Here is a 19,588-nt window from a genome sequence, read left to right as displayed (position 1 = left end):
TGGTGAGGGCCACATTACGTAGGACCTTGTAACGACTGCGACCTTTACTCTGAGGGAGATGAGAGTCCTCGTAGAGTTTACTTAGTGCAGTGACATTATCTGATGTATGTTTTAAGGGAATCACTCTGCCTATGTGGAAAAATAGCTGAAAGTTAATCAAACTTGAAAGTGGGAGACCAGTGTATTAATTATGTATTGTTGCATAACAAGCTATTCCAAAACTTTAAAACAACAATTATTTTTCATGATTCTTTGGGTTGACTGGATGGATCCTTTGCTCCATGGGGGGGATTGCTGGGTTCATCATGCAGATGCACTCAGGAGTGAGTTTGGCAGTGACTGGGATGTCAAGATGGCTTCACTCATGTGTCTGGTGCCTCAGGTGGGTTGTCTGGAAGGAACAGGGGCTGTTTAGGCTTCACTTGCGAATGGGTAATCAGACTTCTCACGTGGTGGCTCAAAGTTCCAAGAGAGCTAAAGTAGAAAGTGTCACGTCTCCTTAAGGAGTAGGCCTGGAACTGGCTCAGCATCATTTCTTCAAATTCTATTGTTCAAAGCAAGTCAAAAGGCCTGCTCAGTTTCAGGGAGGAAATGGACTGAATCTCAATGAGGAGGACTGACATCCGTATATAGTTAGGAGGCTATTGCTCTATTTCAAGTGACAGATGATAGTAACTTGAGTTAAGGTACTAACAGAATTTGGGGAGACTGGTTGTAATACGAATATGTTTTGAAGGTAGATCCAAAAGGATTTTGGTAATAAAAAGTATCTTAGTCTGCTCAGGCTGCCATAACAAAATACCATAGACTGGGTGGCTTAAACAATAAAAGTTTATTTTCTCAACAGCTCAAGACTGGAAGTTGAAGATCTGGGTACCAGCATGGTTGTGTTTTGGTGAGGACTCTCTTCCTGGCTTGTAGATAACCACCTTCTTTCTCTGTCTTCAAATAGCCTTTCCTTGGTGTATGGAAAGAGAAAGAGATCTTTTCTTATGAGGCCACCAATCCTAATGGATCAAAACCTTTCCCTGGTGCACGGACAGAGAAAGAGATGTAGCCTTTCCTTGGTGCATGGACAGAGAAAGAGATATTTTCTTGTAAGGCCACCAATCCAATCCTAATGGATCAAAACACCACTCTTATGACCTCATTTAACCTTACTTATCTCCTAAAAGCCCTATCTCCAAATATAGTCACACTAAGGATTAGGCTTCAACATGAATTTGCGGGGGAGGGTGGTCAGAATTCAATCCATAGCAAATAGGATATGGAATGGGAAAGAGGAGTCAAAGATGACTCTAGTGTTTAGTCTGATCTGCTGGAAGAATAGAAATTAACTGAAATAGGGAACACTGCTGAAGAAATAGGTATTGGAAGATGGCTATGTTCAGTTTTAGACATGTTAATTTTGAGAAGCATGTTAGATGCTCAAGAGAATATAGTAAATAAGTAATTTGATATGAGTTTGGACTGGATTTATGAGTTTTCTGAACTGAATATATAAAGTGGGGGAATTGTTAGATTATAGATGGCATTTAAAACCATAAGAATGGGATCAACAAGAGAGTAAGTGTAATAGAGAAGAGAGGAGGACTTCTGCAGCAATTCAGTGTTTGGGAAGGTAAGGAGAAACTATAAAGGACTGGGAAGAAGTGGCTACAGAGGTACTATAGAAGGAGAGTCAAGAGAATGTGGTTTCTAGACACAGGGAATGACAACTGTTTTAAATGCTGCTTCAGGGTCAAGTGAGATGAGGAGTAAGAATTGACAATCAGATTTTGCAATGCGGAAGTCATTGCAAAATCCCTAGATTTTGACAAGAGCAGTTTCTGAGAAATGATGGGGTGAAAGCCTGATTAGAGATAGATCAAGAAGAATGGGAGAAGTAGAGATAGTAAATGTTTGCATCCTGTATGGCACCAATCACATTGTCAGGCATAAACCAGGCACAGAAATATTTGTTGAAATATTATCAAACCCATAAAGTACTTTACATCTTTTTTATTATGGAGTATTAAAAATAAACTTAAGCCGACCAGGCACGGTAGCTCACACTTGTAATTTCAGCATTTTGGGAGGCTGAGGTGGGCGGATCACAAGGTCAGGAGTTCGAGACCAGCCTGGCCAACATGGTGAAACCCCGTCTCTACTAAAACTACAAAAAAAAAAAAAAAAAAATTAGCTGGGCATGGTGACACACACCTGCAATCCCAGCTACTCAGGAGGCTGAGGCAGAAGAATCGCTTGAACCCGGGAGGCAGAGGTTGCAGTGAGCCAAGATCGTACCATTGCACTCCAGCCTGGGTGACAGAGTGAGACTCCATCTCAAAAAATAAATAAATAAATAAAAATAAAAATAAACTTAAGCCATATTGTTTAATGCTTTTTCCTAATAACATTGAATTATCTATATATTTACATGTATATAGTAAATTTACATATATATACACAATATATTTACAAGACTTGAAAGGAATGTTTCCCAACACTTTTAAAAATTTGTTTTAATAGCTTCATTGAAGTATAATTCACATGTAACTCATCATTTAAACTGACTGATTCAACAATTTTTAGTATATTCACAAATAGGTGAAACCATCACCCTAGTCAATTTTAGAACATTTCCATCTCCTCACAAAGAAACCCCACATCCTTTAGCTATCACCCCTCCACCTCACTGTTCCATGGCCCCTAGCCCTAGGCAACCATGAATCTACTTTCTATCTATAGATTTGCCTATTTTGGACATTTTGTATATATGGAATCATATAATAAGTGGTCTTTTGTGACTGACTCCTTTCACTCCGCTTGTTTTCAAGTTTCATCCATGTTGCAGCATGAATAGTACTTCATTCCTTTTTATTGCCAAATGATATATCATTTTGTTTATCCATTTATCTACTGATAGACATTTGGGTTATTTCTACTTTTTCGTTATTGTGAGTAGTGCTATGAACATTTGTGTTCAAGGTATATAGTTAACAGTGGAATTGCTGGGTCATATGGTAATTCTATGTCCAGCTCTTTGAGGAACTGCCAAATTGTCTTCTATAGTGGCTGGACCATTTTACATTCCTACCAGCAATTGATCAGGGTTCCAGTTTCTTCATATCTTCACCAATTATTATTTTCTGTCTTCTTTTTAAATATAATCATCCTAGTGGATTCGAAGTGATATCTCATTGTGGTTTTGCCCATTACTCTTTACTTCTTCATATGAGCTTCTCTTTCTTGTGTTATAAAACTGGAACATCATTTTCTCCTACTACATCCTAGCATTGCTTGAAAAATAAATCTTTGAATTTATTCACAATAATGTGTACACTTCACAATACCACTCTGGATCCCACAGATATCTTTTAAATATTATGGTTATCTTTTAAAAAACAGAAACTCCAGGCCGGGCGCGGTGGCTCACGCTTGTAATCTCAGCACTTTGGGAGGCCGAGGCGGGTGGATCACGAGGTCAGGAGATCGAGACCACGATGAAACCCCGTCTCTACTAAAAATACAAAAAATTAGCCGGGTGTGGTGGCGGGCCCTGTAGTCCCAGCTATGCGGGAGGCTGAGGCAGGAGAATGGCGTGAACCTGGGAGGTGGAGCTTGCAGTGAGCCGAGATTGCACCACTGCACTGCACTCCAGCCTGGGCGACAGAGCGAGACTCCGTCTCAAAAAAAAAAAACAAAAAACAGAAACTCCAGATTCTTACAATTCCCCTCGATCTCTTCTATCCCAGGATTTAGTTATTTATGTAATAACTAAATAAGGGAAATGCTGAAATAGATAATCTCTTAATTATCTTCTCTTTACTGGATTATATGATTTTCTTTCACTATCCAAAACCAGTTTTGTTTGTGTTTTTTTTTTTTTTTTTGAGGTGAAGTCTTGTTCTGTGGCCCAGGCTGGAGGTCAGTGGCACTATCTTGGCTTATTGCAAACTCCCACCCTGGGTTCAAGAGTTTCTTCGGCCTTAGCCTCTGGGGATTACAGGTGCGTGCCACCACGCCCAGATAATTTTTGTATTTTTTAGTAGAGACTGTTTCACCATGTTGGCCAGGCTGGTCTCGAACTCAAATGATCTGCACGCCTTGGCCTCCCAAACCAGTTTTGATATGCGATTTTTCTCTTAATCTAATGGTGACCAATGAGAGGATTTATGAACTGAATAGCCACCATGCAATTGAAAGGTTTAGTGCTTCATTGAGAGCCAAATATAGGCAATTAGAATGCAACAGGGGGCCAGGCACAGTGGCTCACTGTAATCCCAGCACTTTGGGAGGCCTAGGCAGGTGGATCACTTGAGCCCAGGTGTTTGAGACCAGCCTGGGCAACATGGCGAAACCCTGTCTCCACAAAATAGAGAGAGAGAAAAAAAATTAGCCGTGCATAGTAGCATGTGCTTGTAGTCCCAACAACCTGGGAGGCTGAGGTGGGAGGATCACTTGAGCCCGAGGAGGTCAAGGCTGTAGTGAGTGAGCGGTGGACTGCAGCCTGGGTGACAGAGTGAAACCGTGTCAAAAAAAAAAAAAAAAAAAAAGCAACAATAACAAGTAAAAACAAACATCAGAGGTAAAATCTTACTAAAAATCTTTACCTTCCTCTCCCTGACTTGAGGTGGTTGTCTTCCTTTAAAAAACAAACAAAAAACTGTTTTGCCAAGTACCAAAACTATGTGTTTGCATCTGAAGCAATAAAACAAGGAGACAGGGTAGGGATGCAGGTTGTTACAGACGTTGAAATCTATTTCCTGACAAAGGAGTAGCTACAAGTTGGGACACCTGGGGAAGCCTGGGGTAAATGCATATGCAAATAAGTGCTGGGAAAGTGCTACTGGGATTCACCTCCCTTAAATACTTTCAGAAGTCATTATAGGTTATGAAACTTAGTGTTCTAATCATTACATTTATGGGAAAGAGTGGAAAGCAGTTCAGGTAACATAGCTGTAGTTGAACAGGCTAGGGGAGTAGTGGCTGGAGAAAGAAAAGAAATACAGTTGATCCAGGTTTTGGAAAGTTGAGATCTTGGGATGTGCTACTGCAGGAGAGTTAGGAAAAATACCCTTTTCCTCAACTATGGTACAGCACAGTAAGTATCGACTCTGAAAATGTTCGTAAGTACTGGCTTCCTTGGATCTAGAGGGAGTCACATTAAAGTGGCTAGATTTGTATCAGAGCTGTCTTTTATTCTTTTTGGCATGGTCAAGTCATTTCTAATCAGAGTAGGGGGAATACTGGTAGATCAGACGTCACTCAAACTCATGAGAATTATCTGTTTAACATCCACAAAGCAAGTAGCCCAACAAGCAAGGTCCCCAGGAGCCTACTTTATCCTTAAGGAACCTGCTTAGTCAATTCACGTATTCACAGGGCTGCAGAGGTATGAGTGGTGGTTACCTTCGTGCCAGAGCAGAACATGCCTTGTAGTTACTGCCATATTCTAGCCAAGTTATTACATTTACTGTTCCTTTGTTCCTAAATTAACAAGGAGAAAAGACTGTGTGTACAACACATGACTACAATATAGAGGTTATTTAGAGAAAGCTTAAAATGTACTTGTGTTTTCTGTACTAGGCCTAGGGCACCCCACTTACCAAGCCTTGGCCTTAGATTCTCTCTAGACGGTGCTGAATTGCCACCTAGTTACCCATCCTGACGCCAGGAACGTGATTCTTCAACAAACATTGACCGAAGCTTACATGGGGCCGGATCACAGCTCTGAGAAGCACTGGGGCTAGGAGGGGCACAAAGTCTAGATACGGCAGCACCTGCTCATAATGAAAGGCCCACAGTTTAGTGGAACACACCTGCTATTACTCACTTTTCTGTCATTTTCTTTGGGAGAGCCCTGGTGGGAGAGGAGTATGATATTTAATTGAGCAGTTATATGTGAAAGAGCGTCTTCACGAGACTTAACTCCTTTCATCCTCAAATAACCCTACAAGGCGGGTACTATTCTATCCCTATGTTACAGATAAGGAAACTGAGGCAGAGAAGTTGCTTGCTTCATCAAGGTCACACAACCACTCCTTGGAGGCAAATTGAACACAGGCTGTCCGGCTCCTGAGAGCCAGTGGAAAGGAGGGAGTCGGTGGGAGACGGGCAGGGGGAAAAGGTGGAAGCAGACCCGAAGGGCAGGCTTGATCTTCATAAGAGAAAACAGTACTAACACCATCCACTGATTGACTCGCATATTTCCATCACTTAAAGCTCCTGGCGTCACTGCCAGGAATGGAAAGTTAAAAAACTCCCAGCTCTGTAAGGTTCTGCCTGGATCCTGAAAAAAACCTTCCCACATGCCCCGAGGAACTCGAGGGCTCGCTTCTTTCTCACACCCCTGGCCCGGGGCACCGGAGGTCCCGCTCCCGCGGACGAACTACAACCCCCACAACGCACCGCGCGCGAAGCTGGGCCCCCGCTGAGGGAAGGGTAAGGTGTCCCGAAGGTGCCTTCAGAAAAAAATTACGTACGCTTTTCGTTGCTTTCCCACGATCACACAGATCTCAGCTCCAGGAGGAGGCATCGTCTTTTTAGTAACAGTGCATGCTGTGAGGCGTGTAGAGTCGCTTCTGTCTTCAGGCACAGCAGAGGGCGGCCGCAATAGTACGCTCGCGCGACGGCGGGGGTGGTGGTCCCTGGACCACGCGGTGGGCGGAGCCAGCTGCGGCGGCCTCCCCTCCCCTCCGGACGCAGGCCGGAAGTACGTGCGCGTAGACTTCCGGCCACTGCGTTGTAGTCGGCCCGGCTGCAAAGCGTTTTTCTGCGGGCTGTTTTCCCAGGTTCCCTCGGCCTGTACCTCGCACACTCCTCTTGCTCCAGGTCCTTCGGTCTCCGCTTGTCTCACCGTAGGCTGTGACGACATGAGCAACAAAGAAGGTGGCGTCCTTAACAACACGGGGCGTTATTTATCCAGAGGGGGTGGTTCTCCAGTCTTTCTATGCAATTTTCCCCTTTTCACCCTTGAAGGATGCCTTGGTCCCTTGCAGACTCGGGGGCGGCAGCTCTGGTTCTCTCCCCGGCCACATCGGCCGTGTTTACACCTCCCTTTTTCTTAAATCTTTGAGGTGTGATTTTATCCTAGTTCAGTAATTGCTGTAATGACAGATCATAGCACCAGTTGGTGGAAACTTGGATGATTTGCTTGGAAAGGCCTGGGCAGCGTCTCTGTCAGTCTGCGGAGAAAGCCTCTAAGGCGAGGGCCCTGTGGGTATCTGGTTTTAAAGCAAGGAGGAGGTTTGCCTATATTCTGTTTTGCAAACTCTTCGTGATGGAAGATCCCTCTCTAACTTTTTTTCTTCTCTATATAAGGATCAGGAGGGTTCAGGAAAAGGAAGCATGACAATTTCCCACATAACCAAAGAAGAGAAGGGAAGGATGTTAATTCATCTTCACCCGTGATGTTGGCCTTTAAATGTAAGTTCTCTGCAATGTAAGTTGATGAAGGGGAGAGAACAAAATTATTTAGCCATGGTTATGCGCCAGAAAACAGTCCCTAAGAATTTAGATGTGAAACTTTAGCTGGAGGTTTTGTGATGTCGCTAGATCTACCCTAAAAGTCTGGATTACAAAGGCCTTCACTTTTATGTCCCATTAAGAGAAATATTAGTATTAGTAATCAGGTAAACATGACTTAAACACAAGAAACAGTAAACATTAGCTAATTATTAGACATGTCACATACTCAGGAATTGTGTACTTGATAATATTTACTCATCTGTTATATGCTAAAATATATTTTCATTTAGTGTGTATTTGTTTCCTCTACTAGACTTGAAGACAGGGACGGTATCTTTAACTGTAACACTGCACAGAATGGGAGCTTGTATCTATTAGTGAATCTCGTATATCTATATACACATATTTTCACAGTCCCCTTTTCTCAGCATATTAACTTGGACAAGTTATTCTTCATTTCAAAACAAACACAAAATAAAATCCTCTTCCTTTTGTCCCTGTCTATCGACTATCCTGTATCTTACATTTCTGTGATTAAGGAATCTGGGAAGGGCTTAGCTGGTTGATTCCTATTTGCAATCACCTGAAACCTTGACTGGGGCTGAAGGATCCACAGCTGTTGATAGTTTAGGCCTTTTGCCTGCAACCAGCTCTCTGTTCCTGTCCACATGAACTTCTTGTGCTGCTTGGATGTCCTTTGGTGTGGCATCTGGCCTCCAGAGAGAGAGAGAGAGTGCAAGAGAGCAAGGAGGAAACCACAATCTCTTTATGTCCTAATCTCAGACATCAGACACCGTCATTTTTGTCATATTGTGTTTGTTAGAAGGGAGGCAGTTTTAAAAACTGTCTCACATTGAAGGGGAGGGAAATTATGTCCCACCCTTTGGAGGGAGGAGTCTCAGGTATTTGTGGATATATTTTAAAACCACCACAGTATCTACTGTAATTGTCAGAAGTTTAAGACAGCTGGCCGTAATTGAATAAAGAGCGTACTGATACAGAAGGTGGAGTTGCGGCTGGGTGTGGTGGCTCACGCCCGTAATCCCAGCACTTTGGTAGGCCGAGGCGGGTGGATGACGAGGTCATGAGTTTGAGACCAGCCTGGCCAACATGGTGAAACCCTGACTCTAATAAAGTACACGGTGAAACCCCGTCTCTACCAAAAATAGAAAAAATTGGCCGGGCCTCTGTAGTCCCTGCTCCTTGGGAGGCTAAGGCAGGAGAATGGCGTGAACCCAGGAGGCGGAGCTTGCAGTGAGCCGAGATCGTGCCACTGCACTCCAGCCTGGGCAACAGAGCAAGGCTCCGTCTCAAAAAAAAAAAAAAAAAGTACGAAAAATTAGCTGGGCGTAGTGGCAGGTGCCTGTAATCCCAGCTACTCCGGAGGCTGAGGCAGGAGAATCGCTTGAACCCGGAACGCGGAGGTTGCAGTGAGCTGAGATCGCGCCGTTGCACTCCAGCCCCGGCGACAGAATGAGACTCCATCTCAAAAAAAAAGAAAAGGTGAAGTTGCTTCTAAGGTGGTGTCCTCATTACCTGTCTGCTGAACTACAGTTTTTTGGGTGTTTTTGTTTTTGTTTTTTGAGACAGAGTCTCTGTCACACAGGCTGAGATAATAATTAGGCACGATCTTGGCTCACTGCAAAACCTCTGCCTCCTGGGCTCAAGCCATTTTCCTACCTCAGCCTCCTGAGTAGCTGGGAGTACAGGCGTGTGTCACCATGCCTAATTTTTTTAAGTTTTTTTGTAGAGACAAGGTTTCGCCATGTTGCTGGAGGCTGGTCTTGAACTCCGAGCTCAAGCAGTCCGCCCCTCTCGGCCTCTCAAAGTGCTGGGATTACAGGCGTGAGCCTCTGCGCCTGGCCTGAACTACAATTTTCTTTAAGACCTAGCTCAAGTAGCTTCTTTCCTGTGAATGCGTTCTGATTTTTCTCTCAAGTTGACTTGGTGACCAACGTGAAATATTTATTGAGTATCTGCTATGTTCTCGCATGTATTAGTAGTGAACAAGAAATGTGCTTTCTGCTTTCCTAAGTTTTTTACATATATTTGTTATAGCATGATTACATTTTATTTGTTTACATCTCTGTCCCTCATACAGGACTGAGCTCCTTGAGGATAGGAACTGTACCTTATCTAACTTTGTGTTCATAGTATCTGACTTACAGTGGTCATTAATATGGCCATAATAAATAATGAATACATATTGATTATCTTAACCCTGGCCTAATTATTATCTCAGTAATAAAAGACTAGATGTATTTAGGTCCTTGTCAGCTACTAATTTAGTTAATAGTTTAAGTTCTCGTTTTTTCATTTCGTGCAGTATACATGATTGGGTGTTTCCTATAGGCCAGGCAGCTTGTGGGGCTGTGGAATGAAAAGACTTTGGAAATAAAGGCGTTATTAAGAGAGTTAAGTGGTTTAAGGGTATTTCAATGTATAGAGCTTGATAAATTCAGAAAGTTTATACTTGAAATTTGCTAAGTAAGTAGATCTTAAATGTTTTTACCACAATTAGCTGAGCATGACGGCATGCGCCTGTAGTATGCTTATAGTCCTAGCTACTCCGGAGGGGCTGGGGCAGGAGGACTGCTTGAACTCAGAAGTTTGAGGCTACAGTGAGCTGTGATTGGGCCACTGCACTCCAGCCTGGGCAACAGAGACCCTGACTCAAAAAGGAAAAAAAAAAAAGCTAACTGAGGTGATGGATACGTTAATTAGCTTGATAGTGGTAATCATTTCACAGCATATATCAAAGTGTCACCTTATATACCATACACACACACACCACACACACACACACACACACAGGTTTTTTTTTTTTTTTTTTTTTTTTTTTGGGGAGACAGCGCCTCACCCTGGCCCAGGCTGAAGTGCAGTGGCGTGATCTTCGTTCACTGCAAGCGTAGCCTCTTGGGCTCAAGTGATCCTCCCACCTCAACCTCCAAGTAGCTGGGACTACAGGCATGTGCCACCACACGTGGCTAGTTTTTAGATTTTTTTGTAGAGGCAGGGTCTCACTGTGTTGCCCCTGCTGGTCTCGAACTCCTGGGCTCAGGTGATCTGTCCCCCTTAGCCTCCCAAAGTGCTGGGATTACGGGCATAATCAACCATGCCTGGCCTTATAATTTTTAATTGTCAGTTATACCCCAGTAAAGGTGGAAAAGCAGGAAGACAACAGGGAAAAAAATTTTAATAAACTTGAAAAAAAAGGTCCAAGTTTCTTTTTTTGGAGATGTTTACATTATTAATATATGTGGTTAAAGTAATTTTTAAAACTTTATGTAACTTTTTGTTACATAAAAGTAATTTTTGTTACGTGTCATTTTGTGATAATCTCTTGTTTACTAAGTTCATTTTTTACAACTTGTACAGTATTCCCATTGTAAGACTGAGTGATAAAACCCAGTTAAGGCATACCTATATTTAAAGAAGACAATATTTTAGTTAGTGGAGCCTTTTTGATTTCCATGTAATTTAGAAATAAACAAGATGATTTTATTCTCTTCATTTTTATAAACTGAATAATAGTTGCTTTCTTACATATAGAGACAGTACTTTTAGGTACAGACTGTTTTTGCTTTCTAGCCATTTATATTCCAAGAAAATTAAAATCATTTCCCTTTTTTTTCCTTTCATAAGATTTAGCAAGTGTTTTGAAAAAGTTTAACATAAAAGCTTACGGGTCTGTCAGAGGAGATTTTAAAAGGGATTACATGGGAAGTCTTTTTTTTTTTTTTTTTTGAGATGGACTCTCACTCTGTCACCCAGGCTGGCGTGCAGTGGTGCAGTCTCAGCTCACTGCAACCTCCGCCTCCCAGGTTCAAGTGATTCTCCTGCCTCAGCCTCCCAGGTAGCTGGGACTACAGGCCTGTGCCACCAGGCCCGGCTAATTTTTGTATTTTTAGTAGACAAGGGGTTTCACTATATATTGGCTAGGCTGGTTTTGAACTCTTGACCTCAAGTGATCCACCCACCTCAGCCTCCCAGAGTGCTGGGATTCTAGGCATGAGCCATTGTGCCCTGCCCAGAAAGTCTTTAATGAGAAGCACTAGCTTCCAGAGAAAATTTCATGAGATAGTATAGTTTGTTCAACTCAAACCCAGGATCTTTAATGTCTGAGCAACGACTTTGCTATCAAAGTTTGAGTTAATTGCATTAAAAGGAGTTATCAGATCAATATTCTACTGTTGTTGAATCATCTGAATAAAGAAATACTGTTTCTTTTTAAATTTATTTTGAAGTAATCTCAAATTTATTTAAAAAATTGGAAGGCCAGGTGCAGTGGCTCACGCTTGTAATCCCAGCACTTTGGGAGGCCGAGGCGGGCGGATCCCGAGGTCAGGAGATGGAGACCACAGTGAAACCCCGTCTCTATTAAAAATACAAAAAATTAGCCGGGCGTGGTGGCGGGCGCCTGTAGTCCCAGCTACGCGGAGAGGCTGAGGCAGGAGAATGGCGTGAACCTGGGAGGCGGAGCTTGCAGTGAGCCGAGATTGCGCCACTGCACTCCAGCCTGGGCGACAGAGCAAGACTCCATCTCAAAAAAAAAAAAAAAAAAAAAAAAATTGGAAGACTTATGCAGTTGGAAAAATAGTACAGAGAATTTCTGTATAGCCTTGACTTAGATTGACCAATTTTTAACATTTTGCCACTTTTGCTTTATTATTCTGTCTATATATGTAAATTTATATATCTAACCATGTATTCTGAACCATTTAAGAACAAGTTGCATTCATCATACCCCTTTACTTGTTAATACTTCAGAATATATTTCCTAGGAAGAAGACTATTCTGTTGTATAACTATAGTATTGTTAACTAATTTCAGGAGATTTAACACTGACACAATACTTTAATCTACAGTGCATATTTTGACAATTGTCTCAAAAGGGTTCCTTCCAGCTTTTTTTCTCTCTAGTCCAGTAATCTAGAACAGGATCACATATTACATTGTAATGTCTCTTTTTAGTTTTCTGTGATCTGGAACAGTTTCTCAGTCTTTGTCTTTCTTGACAATGATGTTGATTGAAGAATATAGGTCTTATTTAATAGAATATTCCTCAACTTAGATTTGATTAATATTTTCTCATGGTTAGATTCAGGTTATGCATCCCTGGCTGGAATACTACATAAATGATGATTTGTTGATTTGTTCTTTTTGGGGGTATTGCAAGGGACCAAGTAATGTAAGGCTTCATAAGGAGTTTAGAGTTTGTTAAATGTAATGCAGAGTCATTAGAGAGTCTTAAAGACTAAAGAATATTTTAGAAATGTCACTCTGGCAGCTATAGAAAGGCAAGGTGGGCAGACGCAGACCAGACAAGAGACTATTTTGTAGTTCCGGTACAGTAAGGTATTTGTAAGGTAACTTAGAGATAATAAAGTCATAAGGTAACTTAGATTTGGATGACAGTAATGAAGCTGATAAGACAGATTCAACAGTGCTTTATAAAGTTAACTTATATTACTATTATGAGTAATTTTTATTTTATTCTAGCTGCATTAACATACATTTGAAAAAGTAATAGCTAAGCAGCAAAATAATAAGACGTTATGCCATGTTAGGGGCAGTGCTTATTGGGCACATGGATTTGCAGTTCCTTTTCAACAATTTCTTAGTTCCCAGGAGATTGCATACCCTTAGTACGTTTATCTCAAACTACAACAGATGCTCTTATCCAGTATGTTATACCGCTTATGACTTCAACAAGCAGTTCAATCAGGAAATGTTTTGTGAACACCTGCTGCTAGACATGGATCTATGCTCTGATACAGTGGTGAAACAAGTACATTTACAAATAATAATATAATTTTAGCTAGCGAAGGATAAATGTAAATCAGTGAAGCATGGTAAGGAATGGAGAGTAAGGGAGGAGGGAGGCACGTGATTCTTAAGCAGTCCTTGAGCAGAATGATATCTGAATGATGAAAGTGGAATGTGAGATGATGAGAGGCAGTAGCAAAAATAGAGGCATCGAGAAAAGTGCAAGCTTAGAGAAACAGGACTAGCAAGAAGACATAGTCTGCCTGGCTCATGAGCTAAGGGCAGGACATGAGGCAGTTTAATGTGTTAGAGGCATGAATTTACTGTGAAAAGATTCTAGATTCTGTGGGTTATTTTTCCCATAGGGAATGTAATCTTTATGTAGACTCCCAGTTGTACTGTTTTATTAAATGTTAGGTATATACAACGTTCTGTAAGTATAGCTTTGTGTTCTAGAAAAGGTAAACAGTTTTCCTTCAGTTAAATTTATTTAATACCTTTTGCTCTAAGTATATTCACAAAACTTTAGATGTAGTCTTTTAAACAATAATAAAAAGTAATTATTTTGTTAATTGTTAAGAATTTTAGTAAGGAAAAAATTTTGAGGCTGAAACATCTGATAGTGGTATAATGAAAGCTTTTGGTTCTTTTAAAAAACTTAAAACAGTGTTTTTGTTTGGCAGTCTCAAGTTAGGCTTTCTGTAAAAAGTTTACCAAGGTAAAATTCTTTGAGTCTCAATATTCGAGACTAAAACAAATTAAGCAGAATAGATGAAACTTAAGTTAGCATAAAAGGTAAGCAGATTGGCAATTATATGTAAGAGATATAAATAAAAGTATTCCATTGAGCATTAAGTGCTGATAGAATGCAGGTAAGGAGGAAACAGTAACTATAAGGAATCAAAGTGCTGACATTTAAGGAGACAAATGTGTGAAAATTTTCCTGAAGGCAAGACATGTTAGAATTCTGAAAATGCTTTGTTATGTAAGGAAAAGGATGTATGAAAGTGGAGAGGAACTCTTTTCTTAATGTAATATTATGTTATGGGAAATTTGTGTCCATAACAATTTGACAGGTTGAAGATTAATTTCTATGTGGAAGTGTTGAGTCTTCGAAGATAGTATATAAGAATTGGACACCACAGCCTGCATTCAGCCTTTCATCGATCTCAGGAACTCTTCTTCATTTTCTCCTACTTTCAGTTCTCTTCCTAGATTTCTACATCCTAACTCAATTTTCAGCTGACTTTTTTCCAGCCTAATTAAATTTTGATGTTTCTTACCATTTTCAGATGAACTCTGCCACAGCTTTCTATTGATTGCAGAACTACTTTATGATCTAGTTCCCTAGTTGTAACAAAACTAACTCACGTAGTGATTGTCTATTTTCAGTCATTTTTCCTTTTTTTCCTCTTTACTAATCTGTCTGAAAATAATATTTCTCAAGTAGATTATGCTTATGTATGCAATATTACTACATGGTAAAACAGTAAATTTGAGATTATGTGCTTTCTAAACTAAATGGGCTAACTAGATTTTTACTTAATATTTAAATGTGATAATAATATGGTAGCTTTTTAAAAAATGAAGATATAATACACATACTGTGGCATTCACTTTTAAGAAATTTGTTTCATGTTCATTTTAATATACGTGTGCTACCTTACTACAATTGACAGATTTTTAGAAAATCTTCAAGGATTCAGGAATTTGTGATCTGCTGTGCGTTGTTGGCATTTACAGAAATTATTAGTAGATACTTAGTTTTAAAGGTTTAAAATCTGGGAACATTAAGTGGACCTCTTGAGGTACTTTAGCGCTGTTAGTGATGTATACCTAGGATATTTGACAATTAACACTAGGGTCAGTAAGTGCTAGAGATTGTTTATAATCACCTTTTTGTGTTTTGAGAATTAGTGTCATTACCGTCATGTTCTACTTCTGAATGAAGTCAGGTGACTACAGTCATTGTCTGCATTTACATTGTGACATCTTTTTTTTTTCTTTTTTTGAGACAGAGTCTCACTCTGTCGCCAGGCTGGAGTGCAGTGACTTGATCTCGACTCACTGCAACCTCTGCATCCAGGGTTCAAGTGATTCTCCTGCCTCAGCCTCCCGAGTAGCTGGGACTACAGGCGCGTGCCACCATTCCCAGCTAATTGTTTTGTTTTTTTGTAGATACGGGGTTTCATCATCTAGGCCAGGATGGTCTTGATCTCTTGACCTTGTGATCCACCTACCATGGCCTTCCAAAGTGCTGGGATGGATTACAGGCATGAGCCACCGCACCCAGCCTATGTGACATACATCTTAAAAATATTGTTTGGTAGGCTTTGAGTATAGAATATACATGCTTATGATCATAATAATGTGTTTTTAGCATTTCAGCAGGAACTTGATGCAAGGCATGACAAATACGAGAGACTTGTGAAACTTAGTCGGGATATAACTGTTGAAAGTAAAAGGACAATTTTTCTCCTCCATAGGATTACAAGGTGAGTAAGCATCTTTAGAATTTATTACAGTTTGATACTAGCTATTAGAATATTCTGTGACTTTTGAGTGTGAGGATTAGAAAACAGCAGCAGCAGGTACAACTTAAGAGTTAATATTTTAATAAAAATAGGTCTCAGCTGGGTGTGCTGGCTCACGCCTGTAATCTCAGCACTTTGGGAGGCCAAGGTGGGCAGATCACTTGAGCTCAGAAGGTTGAGACCAGTCTGGGCAACATGGTGAAACCCTATCTCTACTAAAAATACAAAAATTAGGGGAGATTGGTGGTGCACACCTATCGTCCCAGCTACTCGGGAGGCTGAGGTGGGAGGCTTGCTTGAGCCTGGGGGCAGAGGCTGCAGTGTGCCGAGATCCCACCACCACACTCCATCCTGGGCGACTGAGCCAGACCCTGTCTCAAAAAAAAAAAAAAAAAAAAAAAAGTCTGTAGGGGTTGGGTGGACTTAAAGAAAAATTCTTACTTTCAGAGCAGCTAGGGATTTTGTGTTATGTTAAGATTGTTCATTAAGATACAGCTATTGTCTGTGAAAATATATTAAATATTTTGATTGTTAGAGCCTGTTACATTAAACTTTATTTGGATGATTTGCATGAAACTTTTAATATTAGATAACTGTTAAAATCTGCATAACCTATTTTCTCATTCATATTTGAACTTGTTGCAATCTGGCTTTCTGCCTCACAATTATTGAAATGCCCTTGTAACCTTCATATTATTAAGTCTCTGTTTTCTTATTTTACATTTTTGTAGCATATGATACTGTTGACTACTTAATTCTTTTTTGAAAGTTCTTGTTTTGGTTTTGTGACTTTTGTTTAAATTTTTTTTCTCTAGAAATTTACTATTTTATTTTTCTACTCAGGCTTTGTATATTTGATAGACTTCGTGATTGCAAGTAAAAGAAACTAACTTAAACTAGTCTAAGCAGAATGGGGAAATTAATTATAAAAAAAGCCACTATCAACTAGCAGATTTCTTATTTTATGCATTATTTTTATTACAGTTGTGATCATATTGTTCATACAGTTTTGACTAGTAAACTGAGAAAATAGTAGACTTCAGAAAAATTAGAACTTCTCAAGATTCAACACTATTTTATGAGCAGCTGAGGATCTCTATTTTCCATCTTTGCTTCTTTGTTTGCCTCATAATTCATTTGACCTGATTCCTTTGCCTTTCTGTTTCACTAGAGGTAGAATAGTATCTACCCTACAACTCCCCAGCTTATGTGTTTTAGTCCAGCTTCTGAAGACGGATTGTTGTTACAAATTCCAGATGTCTCCAGAAGGGTAGCTGTGATTGGCTTTATACTATATATCATAGAAAAAATGTGGGGAAGACCACATATGATTTATTAGCTTTTCATTATTGAAGATATTATTGCCCGGGCATGGTGGCTCACACCTGTATGGGCAACATGGCAAAACCCCATCTCTACAAAAAATACAAAAAACTAGCTGGAGATGGTGGTACGTACCTGTAGTCCCAGCTGCTCAGGAGACTGAGGCAAGAGGATTGATTGAGCCCAGGTGGTCAAGGCTGCAGTGAGCCATGGTCGGGCCACTGTACCCCAGCCTGGGCGACAGAATGAGACCCTGTCTCAAAAAAAAAAAAAAAAAAAAAAAAGATACTGAAGGATTCCATTCAGTAACATGAAACTTTTAAGATAATTCTCACATTTTAATTTTTATTTCATTAAATGGAATCTAATTTGCCATACGTAGATTTATTGAAATATGGCACTGTTAACATTTTCTTTTTCTTACCTGACCGTGTAAAATTAGTTTTTGCTTGTTTTCTCATATCATTCTTAGATAGCTTGTACATAATAAGGCTTGTATTATCAAAAGAAGCAATACCGTTCTGATTAATTATGGACACTTTTTTTAGTACCTTTTGCAATTCTAAAACAATTGCTATCAATATTCAGCAGTAATATAAATAAATAACAAAAGCAATAATATAAAGAAAAACATACGGATTGAGTATCCCAAATGCTTGGGACTATAAGTGTTTTGGATTGCGGATTTTGAAGTACTTGCAGATAATGTATGGGTTGAGCATCCCTAATCTGGAAATCTGAAATCTGAAGTGCTCTTGTGAGCATTTCCTTTGAGTGTCTTCTTGTTGCTAAGAAAGTTTTGGATTTTGGAGCATTTTGGATTTTGGATTTTCAGATTAGGAATGCTCAACCTGTAATAGGAATATGACAGGAGACCTTAATATTTTAGAAAAATCTGCGTTACTGTGTGAAGTCATCTTTTAAATATTTTTCCACCAAAAAATAAATGCTCATTATAGTAAACTTAGAAAATGGTAGTCTTTAGAAAAATTACAAATGACAGAAAAGTAAAGCTACTTAATGAGACAAATCAGTCTGTAGTACCCAAAGATAGCCTCTATCAACTAGCAGATTTCCTATTTTATGCACTATTTTTTATCATAGTTGTGATCATACTGTTCATACAGTTTTGACTAGTAAACTGAGAAAATAATAGACTTAAGAAAAATAAGAAACTTCAGAAAAAATAGAAACTTTAGAAATATTGGAAACTTCAGGAAAGTAAAAATACTTCATGAAAGAGGCTGGATGCGGAGGCTCACGCCTGTAATCCCAGCACTTTGGGAGGCCAAGGCAGGCAGATCACTTGAGGTCAGGAGTTTGAGACCAGCCTGGCCAACATGGCAAAACCCCATCTCTACTGAAAATATAAAAATTAGCCGCGCTTGGTGGCATCCCAGCTACTCGAGAGGCCGAGGCAGGAGAATTGCTTGAACTCAGGAGGCAGAGGTTGCTTGAACTCAGAATTATGCCACTGCACTCCAGCCTGGGTGACAGAATAGGACTCTGTCTCAAAAAAAAAAAAAAAAAAAAAAAACTTTATGAAAGAAATGAGCCAGTCACAGTACACCTGAAAAACTGTTAGTGAGAAGACCTCATGTATTTTAACTACAAAATTATTTTAATAGACATAGATAACTCTTCTTCAGTGAGGTTCAGTAGTTTGTGTCTTTCAAGGAATTTGCCATTTCCTCTAAGTTTTGAAATTTACTGGTGCTATTTTCATTTTGATTTCACCTTTGACCCAAGAGTAATTTAAGTATGTTATTTTGTGTCCAAATATTTTGGGAGTTTTCCAGACAACTTTCTGATACTGATTTCTAATTTAATTTCATGTGGTCAGAGAACATACTTTCTATAATTTGAATCCTTTTAAATTTATGGAGCCTTAATTTTGGCCCAGGATATGGTCTATCTGGTGAATGTTGTGTGTGCACTTGAAGAGTGTGTATTCTGCTATTGTTAGGTGTAATTAAGTCAGATTGGTTGATAGTGTTGTCCTCGTCACTTATTTCCTTATGATTTTCTGTATACTCGCTCTGTCAGTTATTGAGAGAGAGAAAGAGGGTGACCTCTCTTGACGATAATTGTAGATTTGACTTTCTCCTTGAAGTCCTATCAGTTTTTTCTTCAAGTATCTTGAAGCTCTTTTATTTGGTACATTAATATTTAGGATTGTTATGCATTTAATGAATTGACCCTTTATCATTATGATGGTATCCCTGGATATAGGCTTTGCCCAAAGTTTGATATTAATATAGCTACTCCTTTTGATTCTTATCAGACCGTATATCTTTTCATCCTTTTATTTTTAATCTATTTGTGTTTATATTTAACATGGATTTCTTGTCTCTCTTGCTTTTAAAAAATCCATTCTGAAAATCTGCTTGTTAGTGCAGGTGTTTAGACTGTTTACATTTAATGTAGTTATTGATATGGTTATAATTAAATCTACCATCTATTCTCTCCTTCCTGCCTTATTTTGGATAATTTTTTATGATCCCATTTTA

At 39.6% G+C, this 19,588-nt stretch overlaps 1 protein-coding gene across 2 annotated transcripts in view; it reads left to right on the top strand.

Annotated features, from left to right (window-relative positions):
- The first annotated feature begins 6,593 nt into the window (after positions 1–6,593).
- The window catches only part of TSNAX (translin associated factor X), a 39,748-nt gene continuing 26,753 nt past the window's right edge, over positions 6,594–19,588 (top strand). For both annotated transcript variants that reach the window (XR_004030071.1, XM_003267262.4), the window contains exons 1-3: positions 6,594–6,873; positions 7,306–7,410; positions 15,602–15,716. Coding sequence is in view for 1 of the 2 variants with exons in the window: in XM_003267262.4 (XP_003267310.1) it covers positions 6,858–6,873; positions 7,306–7,410; positions 15,602–15,716 (236 nt within the window). In the remaining variant the exon portion in view is untranslated. The remainder of the gene's footprint in view (positions 6,874–7,305; positions 7,411–15,601; positions 15,717–19,588) is intronic.

This window comes from Nomascus leucogenys, chromosome 5 (assembly GCF_006542625.1).
Source record: "Nomascus leucogenys isolate Asia chromosome 5, Asia_NLE_v1, whole genome shotgun sequence".
Lineage (NCBI taxonomy): Eukaryota > Metazoa > Chordata > Mammalia > Primates > Hylobatidae > Nomascus > Nomascus leucogenys.
Note: the sequence above shows the minus strand (reverse complement) of the source record. Positions and strands in the feature narration are given on the sequence as shown.